This window comes from Enoplosus armatus, chromosome 21 (genome assembly GCF_043641665.1).
Source record: "Enoplosus armatus isolate fEnoArm2 chromosome 21, fEnoArm2.hap1, whole genome shotgun sequence".
In the NCBI taxonomy this organism is placed as follows: domain Eukaryota; kingdom Metazoa; phylum Chordata; class Actinopteri; order Centrarchiformes; family Enoplosidae; genus Enoplosus; species Enoplosus armatus.
The window spans coordinates 10,873,864-10,897,768 of record NC_092200.1 but is presented as its reverse complement, the minus strand read 5'-3'; the positions used below and the strand labels follow the sequence as shown (position 1 = coordinate 10,897,768).

Sequence of the window (23,905 nt, the reverse complement as noted above, 5' to 3'; positions counted from 1 at the left end):
TTACAATTTGTACCACCACTACCTTAATCTTCTCTTTGCTTTATCATACAGAGTGCAACTAATGTGCAAGTATGTCCTTTTTGGTTCTTTTTGTGGTTGTGTAGATCCAGTGTCCCAGAACTCGTCCTTTTCCTACTCCCACGAGGTGCGGACCCAGCGTTCCCAGGCCTCATCTCCGGGGGCAGAGTGCTCCCCTCGGCCCTCTGTGGTGGGACGCACAGACCAGAGAGCCAGGGGAGATGGCCAAGACGGAGATGCAGCTTCCAACAGGTGTGTGTTTGTAGGCAACTCTACATTAATGTGTAACGGTGCATTTTAAACAAGGCTTAAGGAAAAAACTGCATCACCTTTGGTACATCAGTTCTTGCTGTTGAAGGTATTGTTTCTTTGCATGACTTTAGCGATCATGTTAGCAGTGAGAGTGGAGATTCACTCAGTTTGGCTTCTGTCACACTTCTAAGGCATAAATGGTATTAAGTTAGTCTGTCTACCTTGCTTGTAGAAATAGCTTTCTGATAGAATTGAGCAGCATTGTTGTTCATCAGACCTTACACTTAACACGTGAGTCTTATGCTTTTTAGAAATGTGTACACAGTAGGATTTTTTTGTGGCTTTGATAATAACAAAATTGCTACTGACACCAGCAACCTGCACATGAAGATAAAACGACGTGAGAAAGACTGTAGAGGATTTTATTCTTCTTTAATATGAACAACACCAGGAGCCCTCTAGCGGCTGGTCTACAGTGTTTAAAAATCAGTCCTGGTTCCCGTGATGACATATTCAGTTTTTCTGATCCATCCCTATACAGCTCATACGTCACTCCTTGTATTTGAGTGGTCCAAGTGCTGATGATGTATGAATTTACAGTTGTCTCCCTCTCTTGTCTGTGATTCATCCAGTGGCAGCTCGCACAGAGGTGGAGCAGCAGTCCAGGCCCCCAGGCAGGTGCCCCAGTCACCTGCAGATGTGGCCCATTTGGCGCTTCCTGACCTGGGTGCAGGGGATGTCCTGGAGCTGCAGTTACAGCAGCTCACTTTGGCTCAGTTCATTGTTTCCACCATGGAACATGCCATACCACTGCTTAAGACAGGTAGGAGTCATTGTAGTCTTTTAAGTAAAGGGGGGTGGGAGAAAAGAGTTTGTAAATGATATAAATCAAATGTCACCGTCTGTTTTTTGCTTGAGTAAAGATCAGATATTGCAAATATCCCCTCACCTGTTCATTATTTAATCTTCCCTATTTCTCTCCTCTTCCTCCTCTCTTCTTCCTCAGAGGGTTCACATGTGTTTCATCGTGTTCTGGAGCTGCTGTGCGACGCCGTCCTCCTGCTTGGGGACAGTGTTTGTGAGCTGGTCTGGGACGATCGCAGCCTGGTGGGGATGGAGCTGGCAAGTCAAAACACAGCTCATGACAGCCTCTTATGTAGATGAATGGATACACTTCACTGAAAAGGGGAACTGGGTTGGCCACTAGACAATTTGCTACAGACACACAGGCATACGGTACTCAACTGTCAAGGAGAACTGTAGGCATGTGATTGAGCTGAATGAATTAAATAAGGTTACAAAGGCCTTCTGCTGGTTACAAAGAGCTTCTCACACATACATGCACACCCCGCCTCGGTACCCCTGGGTTTATCCAAGCACAGAATTGTTGGGTTAGTAAATGTATTAATTTATTGTATAAAGTCCATACAATGGATTATGTTAAACTGGTGTGTGTTTGTTTGTTTTTTACCAAGCAGAATCATTTGTTATCCTCCCTGACTGTTTGAAGAGTATGTTCCTGTGCACGGGGACTTATACACTTGTCAAGCCCAGGCCCCTCTGGCCCTCTGCTGTTTAATACATGCCCAGAGCCTTGCAGCCTAAGAACTGTTTTGTCATCTTTATGTGGAGAGCAGCTTTTGTGTGCCAGACCTCTAGGTTTTTCCTATGGGAATGGGCCGAAGTGTTCATGCCAGCTACGGCAATGCACAGGGCATCTACTGCCCCCTGCTGGCATTTATCTTCTATTGTTCAATTTCTACTCTCAGAACAAAGTGGCTGAGAATAGATTGTTCCAATTTATTCAAACTGAGATAGGGTGGATCTGTATCTCGTCCCAAAATAACCCTGAAATCTGATTACATTCAATTCCTAACCCCTGGAACGAACAATTTTTCTCTTGGCTCCCAGCCATTCGCTGTGCGTCGGTGTGTGTCTGTGTAAGTGAACATGCACGTGATGTGAGTACATGTGCGTGTGTTGCTGTGCTTGTGTGGCATGTGTGCTTCTGTCTACATTTCCGTCTGTGTGTATTTTAGAAAGAGAAGCTGCAAGCCTGCATGGAACTACTGGGGGATATCCTGAGCTACCATCAGAGCTGTAAAGCAGACATTCCCCACAGCTCTCAGGTTCATCACAGAATGGCTTACACAGGCTCTGCTATATTCACCATTAAACTCCTACAGACCATCCTCCCTCCTGAGAAGGTGTGTGTGCTTGTGTGACCGAATCACAAGACTTTTGTTATGATTTTCTGTGATTACTTGACTTTAACTCCAAAAATAGTAGACAATGAAGGTTTCTTAACCTCACACAGGCTAGTGACCATCTCCCAGAAAACGCAGCAACGGCTATTTTCCACCTATGCTTGGACACGTCATTGGGAAGATTATTACCCAGCATGCAAGAGGCAGCGGTGGCCTACCTGGAGCAGGTGAACTCAGACAGCCATGACCTCTACAGGAGGGTGACCTGCGCTGCCCTTTGGATGGAATCCACCTGCAACTTCCTCAAGGAAGCCCAAGCTGAGGTAGGAGCTGCATGTCACTTGATTACAGTAAGCCAATATCGCAAGTAGCTCTGCAGTCATCTTTTACAGATATACAACATACATTTCTTAAATTAAAAATCACTCTGATACAAATGTAACTGTCACTAGCTGTGGCCCTCAGGTTATAGCAAAACCTGTTTAGCCCGTCACTCATATTGGCACTTTTGTATTTATTCATTGGCTTATTTCTTCATCAAGGGAGAAAAGAACTGGTTGGAGTTACTGGAGCTGGCAGACCAAGCCATAGGTGGCCTCCCGTTTCACCAGCACTTACCCATCGTCAAGGAATGTCTTCACATCTGCTCCTACCTGTACGATAAAAAAAACATAATTTCTTGCAACTTGAAGTCACTCACTTGTTCTGCTGCATTTACTAGTCTAAACTTGTCCATCACCAGGTGGAAGTTTGATCAGCCCAGCCCCCTCCTCCAAACAGAGAGCCAGAGACTTCTCCTCAAGCTGCTGTCCCATCCCTTACTGCCTGTCAAGACGGAAACATACAAATGCACTTTAAACCTGGTCAAGGTCAGAGCAAGACATCTTATATAGACAGTCATTGTTTAAATGCAAGTGTGCAGGTTCATGGCTAAAATTATAGCTACTAAGGCCATAATGTGGGCCTGTTTGGTGGGGCACCTTTTATGTAAATGTAGGAGGAAGATGGATGAATCACAGGTCTTTGACAGTGTGCTATAAAAAAAACCCTCTTGACATTTGAAATCAGACTTCCTTTTCATTTTACTAACCACTGTCTACAGTATATGGCTACATTTAAAGTGAATTGGAACTCTTGTATGCGAGGACAAGTGAGAAGATAGCGATAATTTATGATGTGCTTCGGTGTGATTACATACACCCCTAGGACTGCCTTGGCATCCGTAATGTGTCACGACAGGAATCAGGAGCCTGCGGTGGAGTCAACTTGCTTCTTCACCACAGGGTGCTCTATGAAATAAGCGCTTTTGGACTCCAGGATTCTGCAGAGAAGGTAGGCAAGGTATTTATGTTAGAGCCAATTTGACTTTTAGACCTTTGGACTGAGGTCAGGTTGAAAGGAATAAATGTAATCAACACAGATACTCATTAGAGTTAAAGTATTGGGATTTCTGTGTGTTGTGTGAGTTTTTTAAAGTTACTGTATATTACTTTAAGGTTATGCTAAACTGTCAGGGTTCACCGGTGTCATATAATTTAGAAGTCTATCACTTAGACTTCTTACAACAGTAAATGTTTCATCAGCAGTGCCTTTGTGAATTCAGCAGTTTACCTGTGATCTATAGGTGAACGGTGCTGCCAAGGATATTCTGCTATTCCTGCTCAAGGGACGATTGATGATGACAGCATCAACCTGGGACAGATTCAATGAGGCACTTTACCCGGTCATGCCCATCTTACAGGTGTTGTGTTCTCTGCAGAGGCTGTGTTGTATTTGTTCTGCAAAGCTCATAAAGCGGCATCATGTTTGGGAACTTATTACATTATATTTATGGAGTGAGGGGAAGTCGTGTATGTTCGCCACAATCAAAACAACTATGATCAAAAGTGCAATTTTAGCGCTCTTGGACCACAAAAGACTGCATATTGAGCTGCCAGTGAGAAAAATTTCGTTATTCTCTCATTTACATATTCTGTGCTATATTGTTTCCTTTTGGGTGAAAAAAAAACAAGCTTTTATTAATTGTTCAGTTTCAGGCAACAGAAAGCCTGGAAATTCTTCATGAATATACATGAGATTTTGACTAGGCTGTCAAGTGTGATTTAATTCAAGGAGGCCATTCAGAGATGGGCCCACCATGTCAACAAGAGATGAAATGAAACCACCCGTAATCAAAGCAATGCATATTTTATTTACTGTTGTGCTGCTTAGCTGGAATTCCCCATTGTTGGCTCCATTGTCTGCTAAGGCAGTCTGAAAATTGTGTGTGTGTGTGTGTGTGTGTGACAGGGTTACGCTGGCACTGAAGAGTCACTGGGAAACTGTGTCCTGCTGATAAGTGACATGTCGGACGTGGCAAGAGACAACGTGTTTCCGAGCACAGCCAAGCTAAAAGCAGCGCTCCGACTTCTTTTCACAAAACAACCAACGTGAGTCTGGGCTCTGGGTTTTTCTTTTGTCAATGTTTGTATTTGTGCCTGCCCAGATGTGTGCGCCTATCAGAGATGTGTGTGTTTTGTTTATATGTCTGTGATGGTATGTTTCCTCTGTGTCTTTGCCTGTGTGAAGTTGTTTGACGTTGGTTCACAGGGCTTTTTTCTTTGTGAACCAGCCAAACTCCTGATAGTCTAAATAGTTTGCTCTATAATGTGATGGACATATTATCGCTGTCTGTTGCTGTCAGCTGATGTGCTCATCAAGTCATCTAAATGCACTGTGAGGCCCGTGTAAAACAGCTATTCAGTCCCAGTCTATGAATATTGATAGAGATGGAAATTAACACCAGACACTGGCTAGGAGACAAGTCCTGGTAGATTTTGGCAACAGCTAATAGATTTATCTGCCCTGCCAGCAATTTTTTGACAACCAGTCACCATGTGGATGTCGTGTAAAAACACAAAAGGCAGGTAATGCAGATAGAAGGCTTGCTTCATCACCCGAACATAGCTGTTTTATGTAATTATTAAACTGTGTTTTTAAATTAAATAATTAAATCCATGTTTTCTCTGCTCATTATTAACAGTGTGAGAATAGCAGCAGTGCAACAAATCCTGCCCCACTTAACCAGCGATGATGATGCTCACACATCCAGACCAGACCTTGATCAACCAGCGATCTCCTTGCTCCCCAATCTCTACTGCCTCAGAAACCCTTCAGACATCACACTGGACACCAGCAACAAGTCTGTCCTTAAGGTATAAATCCACATACACAGAAAGGACAACACACTTCTGCACAGGCAGATATAAGTGCTTACTTAATGTGTTTAATGCTGTCTAGGTGGAGTCGGTGGAGAAGCTGTTTTGTATCCTGTCCTCAGACACTATTGATATCTCCCTGAGAAGATCAGCAGCAGAGCAGCTGTCTGTGGTGCTACAAAGTGAGTTGTCTGTAAAAGATGCTAACAGTAATCTACAGTATTCTTATAAACTCATAAACTCAACTATAGTATTATTTTGAAACATTTCCATACTGAACCTTGGCTCTGGCAGGCTAATACTTTTTGAAACCACCCTCTAAGTTTACCTCGGTGCATTTCTCTCTCTCTCTTTCAGATCAGAGAACTCATCTAGAGGCATATTTTAATGGGAAACACACTGACTGGTTATACTTTGGGCCCCTTCTAACTCCTGAATTTTTGAATTGGTCCCACAAAACATCCTCTCTATTTTTTATAGTTGTTCCCCACAAGCACTTGCAAATCTGTAAAGGGGATAGTATCACTGCACAGTGTACAAGCAGACTGCAGTTGCTAACAATTCACATCCCTCTAATAGTTCATTTGAGAATGATATTGAGCTTGTTATTCCATATTGAAGTATAGTGCCTGAATTATCAACCACATAAAAAGTGGTTTGAAAGGCCTAAATGGAGTGTTAGATGAAAGGTTATGCACTTGATAAAATTAAAAAAAACTATTTTAAAAGTTTGCGTGATAAGTGAGAGCTCTCCCCTTGTGAGAACTACAATTTGCAGCGAATGCAGCAGGTTGTGTCTTCCCACCACCATATGTTTTAGACAAGCACGAAAAGCAAATAGTTGAGGATTATGCAAATGTTTATCATCAGTATATTGAATTGTTCTCTTACTTCATTGCAGACACCACAATGCATCCAGTGCTGAAGAATCTTGGAATAACAGACAAAGTCACTTCTTTCATTATGGAGAGTGTAAACGGCAACAAGGTAGAAACAAACCTGCTTTGGCAAAGTGATAAATAGATGTGCACTGAACAAATTGCTGTTGAAGCCAAACAAACCCTGTATCTCATAAATGCACTTGCATGTGCTCTTATTTGTGTACATGTCCTGGTTTATATGTGAGTACATGTGTTGCCAGCGGATGTGGAGGAAACCCACTGAGGCGTGCATGATAGAGAGATGAAATGGCCTGTATTAATAGTGTCAGACAGGCCTTGGTCAGCAGTGATGTTTGCCTTCCGGTTACTGCAGTCTGCTGATCATTCTCAGGCCTTAAATCAGAAGCTGCTTACAGGGGTAATCGTCTAGCATGTCGGGCGACATGGAGGTGGAGGAACACGGCCGCAGAGCATGACTTGTCTCAGTTAACAAGAGCATGTAAGAGGGATGCCTGCAGGTTATATTTGTCCCAACCCTCCATTGCTTGTGACCTGCACAATCACAGAATTTGGGTTTAGTTTATGTGAAGAGACAGCAAAGACACCCTGTGCATTTATATGCGAGGGACACCGAGCAGGAGGAGACAGAAAGAGAATATGTGTGTCTGTTTGTGTTTTCCCTGCAATTAAACACTGACTGCGTATGTTGCTGTTCTCCCCAGAGCTTAGATTGCCTGCTGGAGCCTTGCGTATGTATCCTGAGGAAGCTGGTGTATGCAGATCCATCTCTGAGGCACAGCCTGGCGCAGCGCAACCTCCTGCTCCTCACACTGCTCAGGGGTACGTTCACAAGACAACTCATTAAGTAATAGCTATACGCATTTTGTTGTGTAGCTCGGGGGCACGCTCTCAAAAAACGATGACAAGTCATCCGTTGATGCACAGCTTTTAACCATGTTGTCACACTGTAGTAAGTGGCATATTAGTATGATGCAACATGTTGCTATGGAGCTCAGCTCAACACTAGCACATTGTTCTCTATCTTTATGTGCAATGCTGTAGTTGGTGATATATATAGCAACCCACATTTATGTTGCATAATTTGTAGATCCGCATTTTACATTAGGAGACATTTAATTTAAATTATAACATCTCAGTTGTGACTGCCTCTATATTTGTTGATTGTTATTGCATTATTGTTTTTGTGATTTAGACAGAAACATCCTTTCTGGAGCGTGAGAGGTTTCATGCAAAAATATTGAGCCAGGTTTTTATACATTATACAAATGTAATGTTTGTACAACACAGTTTAAAGCATTAAGACCTCAGACACCAAATTTCTTATTCATCATAAATGTCATAATGTAAGTAAAGCCTGTTGTGGGTGGCAAGCTCATTGGGAATTTCCAAACTTCAATTTTGAAATGAGTCTTTAAGTGTTTGTCGCTCTAATGGAATTTAAAATGTGTATGAATGTATTCATGAGGTCGAGTGATAACGGGTGTGGTTATTATGTAAATTGTCCATGTTGTGTCTTCATTATAGCATCCTTGATATTGAAAGAGAACAAAGGCAATGAAAGTGAGATTGCTGTCCTGATGGGTTTACTGCTTTTTGATGAGATTGCCAGCATTGAAATATGGTGAGTTTATTTTTCCTTTCTTTGAGTTTTCCATGCTTCTAAAATAAATGTGCATCCATTCAATATTTTGTTGTACTTCCTGTTTGTGTCATATCAGGTCTGACAAATCCAACACAGATGTGACCCTCACACCGTTCTCCCTGCCGCTGTCAGTAATACGCAGGTAAACTCCTCTGTAAAGCTGTGAAGATCACCAGTTGACATTCGCATTGAGTCATGGTTTCTCTTAAAGGTCCCTTTCTCTTATCAACTTCACAAGCAGTATTAACAACACTTTCTCCCAGGTACAACATCCCATTCCAGGCAGCGACTCATCACGCTGTCAGCCCGTACTGCTGTGTCCTGCCCCCTTCCTCTGACCTCCTGACCCTGGCACCCGCCCGCCAGGCCCTGCAGGTGGCCTGGAACACTGCATGGCATTCTGGGATAGACAACCTCCTTGAAGAGCTGCATAGCATCTCTACCGATGTTACTGAGTAAGAACCTTAATATTTCTGACTTTTATGCATGCAGCAGGATGTTAGCATGGTCTGAAATTATTACAAGAATTTGTTCTTGTGTAAAAAATATGCTGGAGATTGGACACCAAGGTTGACCAATGTTTCTGTATCAAGAAAGCGTAACTTGTCCTTCACCGTAGAAAGAAATTGGTTAACTATTTGTAGTTATTTATTCACGTACAGTATTTTCATGTATCTGTTTAAGTGTCATGTTTTTGCAAGATCTTTTGCATTGTTTTTAGATAATTGTGCAGTATTTTGTTTTGGTTTTAGGAACAAAATGTTGGATGTTGGAGAAACTGACCAGAACAATATTTCCATAGCAGGATATCTTAATCAAAGAAAAATCCCGCTACACATCAACTCTTATACAGTGTTCTCTGTAGTGGAGAATTATGGTTAAGAAATTAGTTTCAGAAGCTTGGCATCTTGTGTTTCATTTGTCTTCATTTACTTCTACTGTGACCTAATTCAAATGGATGAGAATGTCTCATACAGTTTTAACCAGCTTGATGACAGCAAAGACATTTAAAGCACACCATAGATGGTTCAATACACCAGAGACTACATTTCATACCGAGCTATGATTGGGAGAAGAGTACTTGGATTAGTCAGTGAAAATTAAGAGTGATATTCCTCGGACTTTGTGTACAAGTACAACTCTGTGCTCAAGTCCTTAATCTCTGATGATATTGTTGTGTCTTAAAATGATCAAAATCTTTTTTTTCCATATTGTTTTGACAGTTTTCTTGAGTATTGCTTGTTGCTTGTGGCTGGTATGATGCCTGCCTCTGCCTCCGCTTGACTCAGTAATTCTCAGAAAACATCTCTCTTTGGATGACTCATAAATGTCTCATCCCTTCAGATTGGTGATCAAATATGTTTGTTAATGCAGTCATTAGTATGCTTCTGAGGATGCTACTTATGCAACACACTTGTCAGCACATCAATAGTCATGTAATCTGATTTTGAATATATATATATTTTAACCATTTACATGCTGTTCCCCACAGATTTCACCCTGACTTAAAGCTGTCAAAAGCACAGGTTCTGTCGCTACAGGCAGTGCACCTTCCCACTGCGCTGCAGGACTGCATCCAGGCCATTGTTACGGCAGTGGGACACAGTTCGGTGACCTCTGCCCTCTCCAGGCTCAGCCTCTATTTACTGATTGACAGACTGGCCCTCCCTCACATTCCTACCCACAGCTGCAGAGGCACCCTTCAGTCCCTCAGCTGGCAGGGAACAGTGAGCAGGTACACTGCATACAAATTCAATTAAAGATTCACGTACTTTTGGTTCACATGCTAATAACCACGTCAGTAATCATGTCTCGTTAAGGTTTATGAATTAAGCAAATGATGGGATTTGGGTTTTATGACATGCTCCCACAGTATGCCATTATTATTACTGCTGTGAACCAAATGTTGGTCCATGGCTCAGTGAGCACAGTATGGCTTTGTCTTTTTGTCTAATTTTGAAGAATTGACATAAATTAATAGTGTTAAATGCCTTTCCGTTTACAGTTCCTGGCATGAGTATTAAAGCATCCCTGATATTTTTCAAATTTACTTTTTTTGTTTTCTGCTTGGCATCGTACGTATTTAAGTCATTAAGTAGTAGTAATAAGTCTTACTGATGTTTTTTTTTTTTAACATCCCCCCATTGGAGGACAAACGTCTTTATTCTTTATTAAAATTATTAATTTCAAAAAATCTCTTTTCTTCCTCTAACTACTCTAATCCTGAAGCTGAGCCTAAAAAATGTAAATTATTAAAATGTTATGCTTTAGTAATAATGAAGGAAACAAGAGCAAGCTTCCTTCAGTTTATCACCACTCCTTTCTGTCTACTATAGCAGCATATATCTAATACTTATTGGTTTGTACAATTAATATTTCCGCTGTAGAATAAAACAAAGATGAGTGGATAGAACTTTAGCTTCTTTATGAATCTGTATGCTATAGTAATAATCAACCATGTTCTCTTCCTCCTCCCTTCCTCCTCGTCCTCTGTCTCTTCCTCCCTGCAGATTTCTCCAGGTGCATCCAGCCTGTGTTGAGGATGAGAGGTTGCTAGTGGGCATTGTTGCATTTTTGAATGCCTACTTCAAACACACTGAGTCTGCATCAGACCCAGAGGACAAGGACCTGCGCTGGATACTGGAGCTGCTTCTCAACCAGGTACAAATAATTCACACTTTCTGGACACGCAGGAAAGTAAAATCTCACTACAATAGTCCTGTAAGGTTTTGGCTTAAAGGGATAGTTGAGGAGGATTTTTGAACACACATTGTTATAAGTTGCAGTGTGGTTGTGGTATAGATGACTACTGTTCACTGCTGTACTGTAGCTTGCCTGTGGTGTGTGTGTATACGCTTGTAACATATGTGTGTGTACATCCCTGTTAGCAAGTAATCTGGTTAGGCCCTCTCCTCTCCAACACAGAAGGTTATATACCTGTAATCAAAGCTTGAATAAATCACACGCCGTCAGACAAGCCAAACGTATTACTCTCTCATAACGACAGAAAAATAGTATCACAGCGTACCACCTCAGACCTGCGGCAGAGATTATTTCCTGAGCTCCTAACACAAAGTTGGAGTCATATTTTTGCCCGAGGAGAAGAATAACCACACTGTTTTAGCGGGGAGAGCTACTTTTAGGATTTAATCAGTCTCACCTTGGCTTTCTCATTAATGTGTGTGTAAACAATAAGCCCTCCCCTGGCAGCTAAAGCAGACTCAGATTGAATGCCTGGTAGGGGTGAGCAGCTCTGCTCTGACTTTTCTGTAATTACTGAGCTGTTTCACGAACATCTGTCGCTCTCTACACTTGCATTAACTATCTACTCTGTGTGCACTGCTCAATAAGAAATTCTGCATGTTTGGCACTCCTACATCCTAGAGTTTTGCAGGGGGAAAAATGGGTGGTGCTAAGAAGGAGGTGCTTGCTCAAATACACCTGTCAGTCTCTTCCGTCCTTGGAGGTTTGAATTTAGATACAATTTGTTTCACTATTAATACTAAATGCAAGCGAAGCCAAGCTTTGTATGCAGTTAACAGAGCACAAGAAGGCATAAAAAGAAGAAAAAAACTGGTGAAGACATTCATAAGTTGTTGTGACAAAGCATTATCACATTAAAATGGGATACATCGAAAATAATTAGATAAAATCAAAGAACAAACCAATAATTGTTGGTTTCCATTCATCCGTCCATCATCCAGGAGACCGAGTCCCTTCTTAATTTGCTGCTTGGTGTGGAGACCCAGACCTCAGCTCAGAGCCCAGGGGAGCTAGAGGAACTGAAGGACCATGTCAGCCAGAGACTGCAGAGAGAACTCACCAGCCTCTTTAACATTTTACTCCTCCGACTTTCACACACCGCTGACAGGTAGGAGGATTTCACACAAAGACCATTTTGGCAGGTTGTTCATAATTTTGAAAGATAATGAAAATTGATTAATCAGGAGGGAAAAACATACTGAAGTGTTCTTCTACTGTAGAGGATGTATTTATTTCAGTTAATTTGTGATGGAAATCCTAATAGCATAGTCATTTAGAACATGAAAATGAATGCCAAACACATAAAAAGCCACAGGCTTATGATGAAGAATTGGTATGCCAATTGTCAACATTATCTTGTCTTTTTTTCCCTCTCCTTTCTTCCTCTTGTCTACCCTCATGTCTGTCTGGTTTGCTTGTTTCTTGCTCTTTCTCACTCTGTCCTTTCCTGTCTGTCCAGGCTGTGTCTGGCATTAGCAGGACCCTTCAAGAGCCAGCTGGCAGTCCGTTTGCTTCAGAGCCTGCGGGTGTCTGACGCTCCGCGTTTCTATGGCCTTCCCAGCCTGGAGAGGACACTGCAGGGCATGGTCAGCGTGACTGCCCAGCCTGGCTGGAGCTCCCACTGCCCTGACCTGGAGCCCATTCCCCTCTGCTCCAAGTATCTCAGTGGGCTATTAGAGGTGTGTGTGTGTGTGTGTTTGTATGAGGCATGTGTGTGAAGTTCTGTGTCTGTAGAGTGCATATGCTCATGTGTTGCATGGACATATGCACGCCTCCTATCCTCTCAGAGGTGAGACTGCCTACAGAAAGGAATAAAAGGAAAAGCACAGTACTTTCTGAGGAACTAATTAAAATTAAGCAGAATATGGTTACGGGACATGAATTGCAATAGGTAAAAATCTCATTGATTAGATATGCCACACTGTGAAGGTGCTGATGAGATTAATCAACCTTGCCTATTCCATCTGTTCAGTTGTTCAACAGTGCATAAAACAATAGTGTAATGCTGTGTAGACAAGCTTGTGCAGCAGTCCTCAGCACAGAGGTGTCCAAATTTTTAGTTTTGATTGGGAATGAAGACCCCTGTGGAATAGGCCATCCTGTTTACATAATACCTGTCCTTGTTTGTTTGGTTTGTTTTAATGTGCAGCTTTCATGAACATAAATTAAGATTAGATGAAGATTGAAGGTTAATTTCCTTTTCAGTCAAGATCTCTGGTGGCTACTTCCATCTCGCTGATAGCAATCAGATACCTAACTCTTTCACCCCCATCTCCTCAACCCTCTGACCCACCTCTCACCTGATACTCCTGACACTGTAGGGCCCTAAAGCTCAGCAGGCCTTGGGCTCCTCTCTCTCTTCACCTGCTCTTCAGTGCAGTCCCTCATCCTGATGGCACATCAAAGCAAAATAATTAGTCTCAGCTGTATTTAGCCTTCGTTTGGAAGCAGTGAGTTGCATGACAAGTATACAGTAATGATGACTAACTCAGGAACAAGTACTCTTTGTTCAGTCTTTGGTGTTCAATGACAAACGAACAGAAACTGGGAGCAACATGTGATAACACCACGTACCAAATCCAAATACTGTGCAGTTCTATCAGCTATGTCTTTGCAAGAGGAGAAATTCTGGATGGGAAACAACAATACACATGATTGCACTGCAGTGCTCTTTAATTCAATATTCCCAATATAATCTGTTCCCTCTACACAGGTGATCTCCTCATTCTATGTAGAGTGGGGAGGCAACTCCCTGTCCTTCATGGGGAAAGGTGTGACCAAGAATGCTGTCATCTGCTTGCTTCACCTGTCCCATGAGATGATGGCCAAGAACAAGGACAATGCAAGTGTCAACAATGGTTATACCGCAGTGAGGATGCTGGTTGGAAAGAAATCAGTGAATACATTTAAGACACCATACTACACCGCATTAAAATATTTTGGAATGGTACAGAAAACATGTTTTTCCTTCTGTTTTGACTGCATCAGGACTTCATATCCCAGTGGTCCCTGGGGAATGAGGCAGCTGCTGAGGAGGCTAGTGCCTCTCAGCTTTGTTTGGCCTGGCTCATCCCACTATGGGTCGACCGAGATCAAGAGGTACAGACAGTCTTTTCATTTTCTTGAAATCATGATAACTTATCATAGATAGATATGTGTGTATATATGTATATGTATGACACTACAGTCTTCAATATTCATTCTTCAAACTCTTTCTGTTATAAAAAGAAGTTTCTAGATGCTTGACTTTTGGGACAAAATGAAACCCACAAGAGCTGCGCAAGAACTCAAAGACAAAAAGAAGCACATGGCAGCTAGTCGTACCAAATTCTCTGTCTGTCTCCAAAAATAAGTTCCCACACAAGTCAGTCGAAGAGACTCCCTTGATAAGGTAGACTCTGTCTTTGCTATCATCCATTGAAATGCTAGTCTAGTATTATGAATAACCAGCACGGCCAAATTCACATTTAATATTGCTATAGATAGGAGTCCCATAACATTAGCAGCGTCCACGCTTTTGGAGAATCATTACTTTTAGTCTATGGATGTATATACACCTACACCATCTTTCTTTTTCCTATTTCTCTTTCCTTAAACATCCACCCAAACTCATGTCCCCCTTCTCACATCAGGTGAGGTTTGCCAGTTTGGGTTTAGGTGCGGCTCTGTCCTCATTGCCCAGCGGATGCCAGGCTCTGTGTGCCAGCTGTCAGAACATCAGCGGAGGTCTGTGGGGCACATTGCTCAACATCCTACTGGATCAGCAGGAGAGCAGCATGGTCCGCAGAGAGGTACGATGTTAGAACTGCAACTCTAGCTGTACTGTCTGTACAACCCCAAACAGCTTTTCTTTATTGCTGCACAGGAAATAGATAACTTCCTCTGTGGAGTCCTGGGCCAAAATATAGAGCAGTTGTTGCTTTGTCCCAAAATTACTTCCACACACTTATAAAAAATAGTAAGAACAATGCAAATTGCACTTTTATTTCATTTGTGGCCAGAAAATGTGGCTGGACTTTAATGTATTACCAGTCAAATACAGGCAGATGGCACTGTTGCTGATGTAGTGTAACGTGACCCACGTCTCTTTTTTTGGTTTGTGTGTCCAGGCTGCATTTATCCTGCAGAACTTGCTGGTGATGCCCATGCCTGCCAACGCAGAGGAGGCCAAGGACTCCCACTGGCAGGTCAGCAGCTCTGCCAGCCAGTTAAAAAGCTTTTATAGACCATGAAGTGTTTTCTCTCTCCCTCTCTTTCAGTTTCTCTTTGTTTCTATCCCCTCGCTGTTCCTCCCTAACCATGCCTAGCTTGAGCCCTGCAGGGTTCAGACCAGGGGTGTTGCTAGAATTGAAGCTCTACTGGGGCACAGGCCTCTAGCACTCGCATCCAAAATAATTATGTTTAAATGTCTGTCAAAACACCAACAGCATCTTAATTTGGGATGTCATTATCTTGGAAGGGAACTGCATGTCAGAGGTGAAAAAAGATAAATATTATTTATTTGTATCTTTTAAAAGCAAGGCTTGTTGTTTACAAAATCTGATCTAGTTGTAATTGCCAGGAGAAAGTTTATCAAGACAGATATACAAAGCACAAATCAGGCCACCTGAAAAACAAATAAAAAGAAATATGACAACTAAAATGTTATCTTGTAGATGTGCAATCACTGTCACAACTAAACTTAACAAATTAGATTTCAGTTTGAATGTTGAATGTTGAAAATGTAGATCTAGTGATGTTCAGACAAAGTTCAATCCAGCTGGATTTTACAACCTCTCTGTATTTAGTCCCTTTTCTCACCTCTGTTTCTTTTGCCCTGTTCTTATCAGTAAAAGGTCAGTGGACGTCATATAACAATCTCTCTGTATCTTTACCACATTAACTCTCTCTCCTCTTCCAGCACCCATGTGTCCATGATGAGGTGTCTGGTGTGTCTTTGGTGGGTCTTCCAGCGCTCCAGGCTCTGCTTTACCACTGTCAGTACTTCCAACATGTGGCTCTCTCTGCCTCCAGTTGTTACCGAGGCAGGTACACTTTCCACCTGCAACCTCGTGCTGACGCTACCAGTGGACCTAGTCCTCAGGAGAGCAATTCACTGGGTAGGTTTTATTTTTGTCTAGATTTGATCATGTGGGTCTGAAGTGACTGCATTTTTGCACAGTTTTTCCATTACATGTATATTCTTGTCTAGATTCTGAGAATTCTCTGTGGTTTTGGACATGCGACCCACCAGCACCCACCACCGACACTTGCAGACCTTCCAGCTCCCTCTCCACGTCTAGCACTGTGGTCAGTAATGCTCTTGTACTTTCAGACATGCACACACACACACTAACAATAATAATAATAATAATAATAATAATAATAATAATAATAATGATAATAATAATGTTGCCCATTACAGATAAGAGTTTCAGGGCCACACACTCCTAAGGGTCCTTCCCCATCGAACATCACAGAAGATACCCCTGCCAGCAGACTCATGGCTCAAGGTACTACAGAGAGAAATAGAGTGTGTCTGTGTGTACGAGTGTGTGCACACGTGCATTCACAATAATAGTAACACATCATGCTTTAGTTCTTCATACACAAACCTTCACGTTATTTTCCTTTAGAAGTAGTGAACCTCATTGTGGTCAGTGATGATTATAAACTGAAACCATTTGTGTATTTATGTTTCTGTCTTACAAAGTAGAACATTGTTCTCTGGTATTTTACAACAGTTTGATGTTTTTGATTATGTGGTCACAGCATCTCTGGTCACAGACAGGCATGATCCACACAGTGTGTGGACCATTTGGGAGGCGCCTCTATTAGCTATATATTGATTTGTCTCACAGGCCAGAGTGACACAGACACTAGCGGCTCGGTTACCTCCCAAGACTCCCGACAGGGCGAGCCCTCGGCCGTGGAACCCGTTGTCATGGTAACTCCCGACCTCATGACGGTCCACTGTGGCCTGCTGACTAACCTGCTGGCCATCCTGCCAGATTTCACCCTCACTGCCATCCGACACAACCAGCTCCTCCAAGCACTGGCCAGGTAAGAGGCCACAGGCTCGGACCGCATGAACACATACTCCCCGCTGATGTATTAATCATGAATAAAAATCAGAATGGGACAGAGAGTTTTTGTAATCTTGTTTTTGAGAATATTCAAATGTACATACAGTATAGTTTTAACAGTATAAATTATAGCGTTGAGCTCTGCTAACATATTTTCGTCATTTACATCATGATTACAGCTGATTTAAATAAACATGTTTATATTTTATTCCGTAGAGAATTAATGTTAATTGTAGCCCTAATACCCTCTAGCTAGTATCTTGAAAACGCAAACATTTTCCATCATTTCTCTTTTCTTCCTCAGTCTGGTGGATATTGGGCCCATTGAGAAATGTCTGACTGAGCTGAAGACACCCAACGTCCTACCAGGAGAGAGAGAAGACATCAAGGGCCAGGTGAGGAACTCTGTGATCGACAGTTCTGAAGAGTTTTTCAACTTTTTTTTTGTTATTATGACTTAGCGCAAAAAACGTGGGTTGGTACAGTACGGTGCCAGCTTCAGTGCAGCGCTGGGTTGTCTGAGGGCTCCTCCAGATTTCAGTGTGGGTGGAATACTCAACAAGCTTGAACTCAAAGCACACCGTTGTTTTCGCAGCTTGGAAATGTAACTTTTAAAATAGAATAACTTATTCTTACGACACATCCATTTTCATCTTTTCTCTAACTATATCTTAATCTGTAAAAATGTCTTCGTGTGTGTGTGTGTGTGTGTGTGTGTGTGTGTGCATATGCGTGTTTTTAGTTTGTCACCCTACTTCAGTTCCTGTCCAGCTTCTCCAAACTGCTGCAGTCATGTGTCATGGTGAGCCAGGAACTGATTGGCCAGATGGACTTCCTGAAACAGCTGTTGACTACTCTGGTGGCAGTGCTCATGCTGGATACCAAAGGATTAGGTCAGAACCGTGTGTTCAGTTCAAATGGAATCATTTTTTAACAAATTAAGTCTTCCATATTCCATATATACTATCATGTATGTCACCATTATTGATCTGTTTTGAAAAACCACCAACGTTGCTTCAAATACAAGCCCTATCCATCCATTTATCCGACTCTCCCTGCAGTATGTTCTGCAGTGTGATCTGTGTGTGGCTTTGTAGCTGTCTCGTGTCATAAAATTTGTGACTCACTCTTTCCCTCTTCAGATGCAGGTACCCGGGACGCAGTTTGTGTGTGCTGGGCAGACGTGTTTATGCTCCTGGCTACTCTGGTGAGGAGGGACAGCTCTGCAGCGCACCCATCTGTCTCTGCTGCGCTGGGGAGACGCTGGCGGACATTTGCAGGTACACAGATACTCTGCTCTGTTTGTGTGTGTATGCGTGTGCATGTGTTCAAGTGAGTTAGGATAAGCAACAAAATGAATTACTCTAGTTTAGGCTGCAGAATGTTTTATAATAATCTATTTTGGATCATTTCTCCTTATTCATAATATTAGAGTATTGTTTTTTTGGAAACATTAAGGTGTTTCATTTAATTGAAATAGCCCTCTGCGGTTTAAAAGTCAAGATCTTGATACATGATGAAATCGGGCTGTAAGATCATGTTTTCCATAATCATAAAGACTGATAATCATGATTAGGGTAATTACGCTGATTGCAGTAACTCACTAAATAATCAGGATTAGCATTTTAGGTATAATTGTGCAGCTTTAATTCTGGTACAAAAAAAGAAATTCTATCATATTAACACATTCGTTGCATCATTACTGTGTGTATTAACTTCCCTGAACAGATGCTAGGATAGGATAATTGCATCCTGTCCTCATTCTACCTCTTCTCCTCCTACTCATCTTCCTCTGTGATTAATGGCACAGCAGGGAAATCTGATGAGTCCAGTAAAAGATGAATGCTGAGCCTTTGTGCGTGTATTTACGTCTGTGTGTACATGTTTATGGTATCTGGGTGTCTGCGTACACATTCAAATGATTAGTGTGTTCTCCACCAGCGCATACTGCCTCAGTCATGGACAAATATCTAGCTGTCAAGGGTTTTGAACAATGGATTTGCCATTTTGTCTCGCTGTGATTCAGTATGTATTGCTGTGTCATTCATTAAAAGAAAACTCTTCTCCCCATCAACTCACTCTTTTTATTTTCCTGGTGCGTCTGCAGGAACATTATCAGTGTGTGTGAATGAGAAGCTCGCAGACCCTCTTCTTCACACTGTGGCTCTGCAGTTTCTCTGTACAATTTTCACAGAGGAGACAAAGAGTGTAGTGGTCACAACCTCAAACTCTAAACACGCCACTGCTTTGTCTGACATTGTGAATGGTCCCTCAGCCAGTCAGCTGTGTGAAGTGTTACTGCAGGTATGTGGAGAATTTATATGCAATTTATATGCAATAATGTACGTGCTCATGGCAAATTCAAAAACTTTGATGTTAACTTTCCAGAGTGAGTAATTATCTGGAATGATCACTGTGTCCCTCTTGACTGTTGATGCCAGAGTTTTGAGAAGAGGGCCCTTCAGGACCTATTAAAGAAGCTGACAGCCAGAGCTCTGATGACACTGCTAGCCTGCAGTCGCACAGCGCAAAACCATGCAGCCAAAGGTAATTCCCCAAACCTCAGGCTAGAGTTCAGCTGTCACCTGTTGCGCATTCTTTGAAAATCTAAAGTCTGGTGGTTCCCCATAAGACAAGTGTAACGCTTTCTTCACATTAACCTATGATTTAAACCTCCTCTGTAAGAACTCCTTGCCTGGAAAAGTTTCCAAAACACTGCATCAATTTTGTGAAACAGCTAGCTCATGCTCAATTTACGACATCAAGATCTCATTGAGTATTTCTGTCAGTTATGGTGGATATCTTATTATAACTCTTCATTTAATGTGAAGGTAACAGTATGATGTCCCATTCTGAGACTATTTGTGTTTTTTTCCCAGCTGGTTTAATTGACAGTTGTGTGGAGCAAATGAAGCAAACTCAGTCCCAGCTCCACCTGGAGTCGGTCCGACCCGGCAAGGCTTCTCACCGCAAAAAGGTGAGCAGAGACTGGCTGGAAATTTCCAGTATCCGCGTTTCTTTGCTGCCTGTGTTTTTTCCATTTGGATATAATAACAATCTGAATTCAACATGAGTGAGTTTTTGGATAAATATTATGAATATTTATTGTAGTTCTCAGCAGTTAGTTTCCTTGAGCAGTTAAGATGCAGCAAAGAGTCTTTTCAACTTGAACATTTAAACATATTGCTCTTTGTCTTGTCTTTCTATATTATCAGGAAGAAGGCTATTTAAAGGAAGTAAAGCTGACTGTGGAGATCCTGCGGAGTGCTCTTTACCGCAACGATGAATGCAAAGTGAGCCTCTGCGTCTGCCTTTTAATTCCCCACTGCTAATTGTTTTTTAATGGAACCTCAGAGCACCAATGCTGTGCCTGTAAATGAGATTCACCTAAATGTGCATGGTCCTGCTAACATCTCAGCAAGTTTAGCTTCTTAAACCCTGTAATGGCATCACTTATGGAGCATATTAAGTGGCCTTTCAGTCACTGGTGGTTACCTTGGACTAAATAGCCAGGGAGGCTCTACTGCAGTGTTTGTCCTGCCATTATTCTCCTTCCTGTGTGTTTTTCCTGCGCACTTTGGAAAATATTGAAGCATTTTATGTTGATTGCTGCCATCTGTGTTTGTGCTATTGTACAAATCAGGGTTTCTCTAATGTATGTTATTACTTTTGTGTGTGAATCTGTAATCATGAACATTCCTGTATGTGGGCCTTTTTATAGGCAAGTTTATGTGGTGTGTGTGTGTGTGTGTGTGTGTGTGTATATAATGCATTTACATTTATGTGTAGATGGTGGCGACAGATGCCCGCCTAACACTGGCACTCTGTGCTCTTTGGCCTTGGCTCCTATTGGACGACCCCACCATGGAGGCGGTGCTGGAGCTTCTGTGTGTCTATACGGCCAACTGCACCACAGGTCTGTTTGTGTCTGTGTATGTGTGTGTGTGTGTGTGTGTGTCTGTCTGTCTTTCTGTCTGTCTGTATGTCTTATGTGTTTGAGCAGGCACTGTGCCTGGCCCATGCCTGCCCATCGCCTCTGTCTGCGGTTAGCAATCTGACTGAGTCACACACACTTCACACTAAGAACCCCATTGTCCTCTCCAATGACCACTGAACAACATTGTGCCTCACTGTATAAGACCACCGCCTGCTTGCCTGCCAGTCACAATGGGCACAGTGTCAGGATGCAGGGATCAGGCTGCATGGCTGTCTCACTGTATGTATGGCAACGGGTTTCAGACCAGTGGGAGATGATGTGGGGAAGCACAGAGCATCTCTGTGTTCCATCATGCAAATGTAAGAGCTGTGTATGTGGAAATCAGAACTGCAAAAGACTTAGAGTAGCATATTTAAAGAGTAGAGGAAAGGCAAGATTCATGGGGAGGAAACATTGGGGAAAGTTTACTTTGATAAACGGCTTGTGCTCCCTTTGATTTATTTGTGTGTGTGCATGTGTGTGTGTTTGTATGTGACTGGTGTAGTTGTGCAATGGAAATCAGTTTCATCAGTGAAGGAAAGGAAGTTTTATGTGCAACACTTATGAACGTTTCTGAGTGTGTGTGTGTCGTTATGTTTATCTCTGTTTGATTGGCATGGGTTCCTCAGTGGGTGCGTATGCTCTGATCTAAACTCTCTCGCTTTAGACACCTCATATGCTCAAGCTGTGAAGCACCAGAAATCAGTGAAGTCGGGCACAGTATTTCCCTAAAGGTTAACTGAACAGCAGGTTGTGTTCAGGCTGCATGCAGCCAGGCTTAGTATTACACCATCCACCCTCAGGCTACCATTTCGTCTCCTGAGACTGCTACATTTCTACTGAATGTTTCATCTCCAGTCTACCTCCTTCATCCAAGGCTTTGTTTGCACTGCTACTTCAAGTCAGATTGTTGTTTTCATCTCTGCCACACATATTTCAGATATTTTTGTAGCAGCCCCAAAACTTGCTCCCACCCAAAGACAGAAGTAAAAAGAAAACGCATCTTTTTTTTTTACACTTCTATGGAATGATCAGTACTATATGGTTGCAAATGTATGAGATTTGTAGCAGCAGTGGGAACGCCTTTCCTTTAACTCGCATCAGTAAAGTAGATCCATTATAAAGCAGAGCTCCCTTGTCAATTCTGTGATAGACCGGCTTTCTTGACAGGTATTGAGATAACCTCAGGCTAACATCAGCATACGCCTGTTGCTGTATGTTACCATTCCAGGATTAGCATAACCAACAAGCTGTCATGTTCTCCAATAAGGAACATCAATCAGTGTCAGACTATGTCTTGTCAATGCGCTCTGTCTCAAGCTTGTTAATTTCTGTATTTTGTATGTAATCTACAGCTGCAGCAATTAGTCGTGTCAGTTATACTGACGTGAATGTGGTGCCAGAGGAGATTTTTGCATCACTTATTTCTATGTTATCCATTACATTTCTGAATGGCCCAGTAGTAGAATAAATTGTAGCCATAGCCTAGGGCTAAATAATTTCCCTCCCTCTCAGAGTCAGAGGGTGGTTTTCATCATCAGTCATTGTGTTTTCACGACAAATAAAGATTAAAAACCAGTTAGATAAAAAGATTGATAAAAGTTTCAGCCGTGTTGTAAATTGGATTCTACATGTAAGAACCTACATGTGTTTTAAGATGACTGGGTGTCTGTTGACTTCGACTGGTCTCTCTTCGCCATCTTCATCGTTGCCACTAAGGGGCAGTTAATTCTGTCTTTGTACAGGAGTTACAGTCTTCTTTGTCATTTGGCTAGACAGTTTTTACAGCATAACAAGCTGTGCATGCAGAGAGATGTTTTGGTGTAGTAGGCAGACAGCCGTGCAGCCCGACAGGTCAGTCTGTGTTTTTGCTGCTACTGGTGCTGCTGGCTGGACAGCCAGCTAGCTTTAAGACAAACAGAAAGAAGCAACCAGTTCCAAAGAAGAGAGCATTTTGCTGAGTGTTACACTGAGTTTATATTAGACTTTTCTTGGTGAAAGAAATGGCTACCATAGCTGCATACAGTACAGAGCTACTAGAGGAACAAAATAGACTGAAGCCACTGTTCGGTTGTTGGTAATTGTAACTGTTGGCCTCATGTAATATTGTGTTTGCATATTTTTTGTGTTATTGATGTCAGTCAGCACAACCCTGTCAATCAGCAGTACTCTTGATTGGCTACCTCAGGGACAGGGCGCATGCTTGTGGACTTTGCATCTTGGATTGATTATTGCTCTTACCATTAAGGACACAGAGTTAAAAGTGGAAAATAATGTTCCTTAAAATAGACCTCCAGCTTTGGTCTGCTGTACTTTGTAATTACTGTGCATAATGTACTCATGCCTGCACACATTTCACAGTGTATGCATGTATGTCCATTGGTGTGTGAGAGGTGTAGATGTCAAATGACTTACACACACCCACAATATTTTTGAAACCCATGTTACCTTGAATTTCGATCATGGTTGCTTTGTTTTGTTTTTCCTTACAGCATGCAGTTCTCTTTGTGGCGGTGGCCCTGGTGTTGCACCAGGATCCAAAGGCACCCTAAGTAACTCTCTGATCCACTCTGTCATAAAGCTGGCCTCAGGTGTCGCCCCAGATAACAGCCCCATCCAGAAGCTAGCTTTCTCTCTCTTGGCTAATCTCGCCATGTCCCGGGACTGCAGAGGCTTCCTGCAAAAGGTACAAGCCTGGTACACAGTGTACACAACATTGTGGATGAGATATAGTATACAAAAACTCAATACATGACTTAGTGATGACTTGTTTTGTCAGAGTGAGATGTGAAGAATTTTATCCAGAATTAATGAGCATCAGTTTTTTCCCTAAATGTGTTAGAACTTTTAGAATAAACCAGTTCAGTTGAGCCAATTCAACCA

At 42.2% G+C, this 23,905-nt stretch overlaps 1 protein-coding gene and 1 long non-coding RNA gene across 2 annotated transcripts in view; one reads left to right on the top strand and one right to left on the bottom strand.

The window, feature by feature from the left end:
• rttn (rotatin) overlaps positions 1–23,905 on the top strand; it is a 30,885-nt gene that overhangs the window by 4,375 nt on the left and 2,605 nt on the right. Inside the window, exons 8-45 of the mRNA XM_070927893.1 lie at positions 105–270; positions 903–1,093; positions 1,277–1,392; positions 2,310–2,477; positions 2,588–2,800; positions 3,020–3,132; positions 3,220–3,346; positions 3,684–3,809; positions 4,102–4,218; positions 4,767–4,906; positions 5,500–5,671; positions 5,757–5,856; positions 6,576–6,661; positions 7,278–7,395; positions 8,101–8,197; positions 8,295–8,360; positions 8,482–8,673; positions 9,711–9,953; positions 10,729–10,879; positions 11,923–12,089; positions 12,441–12,660; positions 13,695–13,823; positions 13,970–14,080; positions 14,614–14,772; positions 15,091–15,168; positions 15,882–16,080; positions 16,173–16,270; positions 16,386–16,473; positions 16,822–17,023; positions 17,351–17,441; positions 17,789–17,939; positions 18,189–18,326; positions 19,154–19,350; positions 19,488–19,593; positions 19,926–20,023; positions 20,262–20,339; positions 20,836–20,962; positions 23,515–23,708. Of these exons, the coding sequence (XP_070783994.1) occupies positions 105–270; positions 903–1,093; positions 1,277–1,392; positions 2,310–2,477; positions 2,588–2,800; positions 3,020–3,132; positions 3,220–3,346; positions 3,684–3,809; positions 4,102–4,218; positions 4,767–4,906; positions 5,500–5,671; positions 5,757–5,856; positions 6,576–6,661; positions 7,278–7,395; positions 8,101–8,197; positions 8,295–8,360; positions 8,482–8,673; positions 9,711–9,953; positions 10,729–10,879; positions 11,923–12,089; positions 12,441–12,660; positions 13,695–13,823; positions 13,970–14,080; positions 14,614–14,772; positions 15,091–15,168; positions 15,882–16,080; positions 16,173–16,270; positions 16,386–16,473; positions 16,822–17,023; positions 17,351–17,441; positions 17,789–17,939; positions 18,189–18,326; positions 19,154–19,350; positions 19,488–19,593; positions 19,926–20,023; positions 20,262–20,339; positions 20,836–20,962; positions 23,515–23,708 (5,333 nt within the window). The remainder of the gene's footprint in view (positions 1–104; positions 271–902; positions 1,094–1,276; positions 1,393–2,309; positions 2,478–2,587; positions 2,801–3,019; positions 3,133–3,219; positions 3,347–3,683; positions 3,810–4,101; positions 4,219–4,766; positions 4,907–5,499; positions 5,672–5,756; positions 5,857–6,575; positions 6,662–7,277; positions 7,396–8,100; positions 8,198–8,294; positions 8,361–8,481; positions 8,674–9,710; positions 9,954–10,728; positions 10,880–11,922; positions 12,090–12,440; positions 12,661–13,694; positions 13,824–13,969; positions 14,081–14,613; positions 14,773–15,090; positions 15,169–15,881; positions 16,081–16,172; positions 16,271–16,385; positions 16,474–16,821; positions 17,024–17,350; positions 17,442–17,788; positions 17,940–18,188; positions 18,327–19,153; positions 19,351–19,487; positions 19,594–19,925; positions 20,024–20,261; positions 20,340–20,835; positions 20,963–23,514; positions 23,709–23,905) is intronic.
• LOC139304057 (uncharacterized) lies at positions 686–1,371 on the bottom strand. Its single transcript, XR_011599041.1, has 2 exons — positions 1,220–1,371; positions 686–1,110 (listed from the first exon to the last, which is right to left on the bottom strand). It is a non-coding gene; the product is annotated as an uncharacterized lncRNA (long non-coding RNA).